General features: G+C 43.2%; 1 protein-coding gene across 3 annotated transcripts in view; it reads left to right on the top strand.

The window, feature by feature from the left end:
* The window catches only part of PCYT1B (phosphate cytidylyltransferase 1B, choline), a 133578-nt gene that overhangs the window by 55160 nt on the left and 76658 nt on the right, over positions 1-1760 (top strand). Inside the window, exon 1 of one of the 3 annotated variants that reach the window (XM_014591577.1) lies at positions 1040-1198. The exons of the other annotated variants lie outside the window; for them this stretch is intronic. Coding sequence (XP_014447063.1) covers positions 1142-1198 — 57 coding nt within the window. The 5' untranslated portion in view covers positions 1040-1141. Of the gene's footprint in view, positions 1-1039; positions 1199-1760 lie in introns of those variants that run through there. 3 annotated transcript variants of the gene reach the window in all.

Genomic DNA, 1760 nt, shown 5'->3' with positions numbered 1-1760 from the left:
GTGTATGGAAAATTCATTTGTGTGTTGTGATGGGAAAAATATATAATAAAAAATAAATAAATAAACTATAAAAAAAAGAGAGAGAGAGAGAGGAGGATAGAGAAAGATAGCAAGTGAACAATGGAGAGGATATTAGTGAGAAACAGATATGGTTTATTGTCTGTTGATGATGACATGTATGGTATTCTCAACTGGACTGGTCTGGGAAGTATTTCATGATGGGTGAAATCTTTTGACAAGCAAAATGAGAAATAGTGATTGACTGTTTTTAAAAAAATTATAATAATAATAATTATTGGGAAATGCATGGAAAGGACATTGAATGATAAAGCGGGGAGATTGATGTCTCTGTATTGACCGACATGCATGGCATTCCCTTTTGAAAAAGCAATGGAAGTCAATGTAAAGTTATATGTAATCCAATGTAATATAAAGAAGATTATGATGATAATATAAAAAAAAAGAAAGAAAAAAAATGCAAAAAAAAAATCAAATAAACAAAGAAACAAAAAACCCAACAACCAAAAAGCACAATGCTAGCCATATATCTGAGTGAGTGAGTGGATGAATAAATGCAGGGCAGAGTGGGTCACAGCCCCTGTTCTAATGTATGTCTTATTCTTCAGCCGAGTCTCCCCAAGTAGAGGGACACCTGTCTCCTCTAAGAAGCACTTCACACAGCTCTGTGAGTAATGCCTGCAGTGACTAGTCAACTTTGGCTTTAAAAACACCAAAGGTGATGTGGTGGTGAGCTTGGCGAGGACAGAGTTCAGCGGCTACGAATGGACAGTTCTGGACTGCATTCGCCCTGTTTACAAAAACGCCTCTTGCTTTTGTCTTCCCATGTCTGGAGAGAGTGAGGTTTTCATTTTAGGAGGCTCACTACAAAATGCAGGCCCGCTTCCTGGGCAGGCTTCCAAGTGACTACATCTTTCTCACAGCGTTTCCCAGAGCCCCAGCCCAAGCTGCCTGGGCGGGGCCTCCAGCCATGGCTGGCTGTACCACAGGAGCAGTTATCTGCAGCCCGCCAGAACCACGGTGCTTTTAGGCCTTGCAGGGCACAAACAACGGCCTTAGCCTCTGCACGGAAGAGCCACCAGAGTTTGTGATTGGCCAGGCTGGCGTGTGTGATATATAGGACATGTCGTGCCACGCTTCTTTGTATGGCATTCCTTCCAGTCGAGTACCCCGGGTGTGGGTGAGTCAAAATGTTTGAACACTGACTCTTCAGAGCTGGGCATCGTGGCTTTCCAAGGGATAATCTGGCATATTTCATAACCCTGCTGAGCCTCAGTTTTCTTTTCTGTGAAATAGGGGAAGTAGTATTCTATGCTATAGAGTAAGTACCTGGTGAAGCCTGAAAGAGAGAACATATTTGGCATAGAGTAGACACTAACAAGTCCTTATTATTTCTGAAGCATCAGTTAAAAAAAAAATAGATTTCAGTGACAATGCCCTGTCTTTACTTTTAAGAGTACTATGTTTCTCTAAGAGGGCCAGCTGGTGGTGTAGAGCTTAAGGTGGCTGGATCCCACATGGCCAATTGCTCAGTTCAAGTCCCAGAACTGGAGGCTTGAAAAACACATTGAGACTTTATGTGTGTGGCCAAAATCCCAAGAAAAGAATGGAGGAGAAGGGATGGCTGCATGGCCATTCCTCCCCACCGGGGGTGGGTGAGTGGTGGTGGTGGTGGTGGTGGTGTTTTCTTCCCCTGCCCCTCCCCCAGCAAGTGCACATGCCCTATAGCAACTAAAAAAAAA

The sequence above is a fragment of the Tupaia chinensis genome, unplaced genomic scaffold, assembly GCF_000334495.1.
Source record: "Tupaia chinensis unplaced genomic scaffold, TupChi_1.0 Scaffold000600_1, whole genome shotgun sequence".
Taxonomy (NCBI): domain Eukaryota; kingdom Metazoa; phylum Chordata; class Mammalia; order Scandentia; family Tupaiidae; genus Tupaia; species Tupaia belangeri.
The sequence above is the reverse complement of the archived record's forward strand: the minus strand, read 5'-3'. Positions and strand labels throughout refer to the sequence as shown.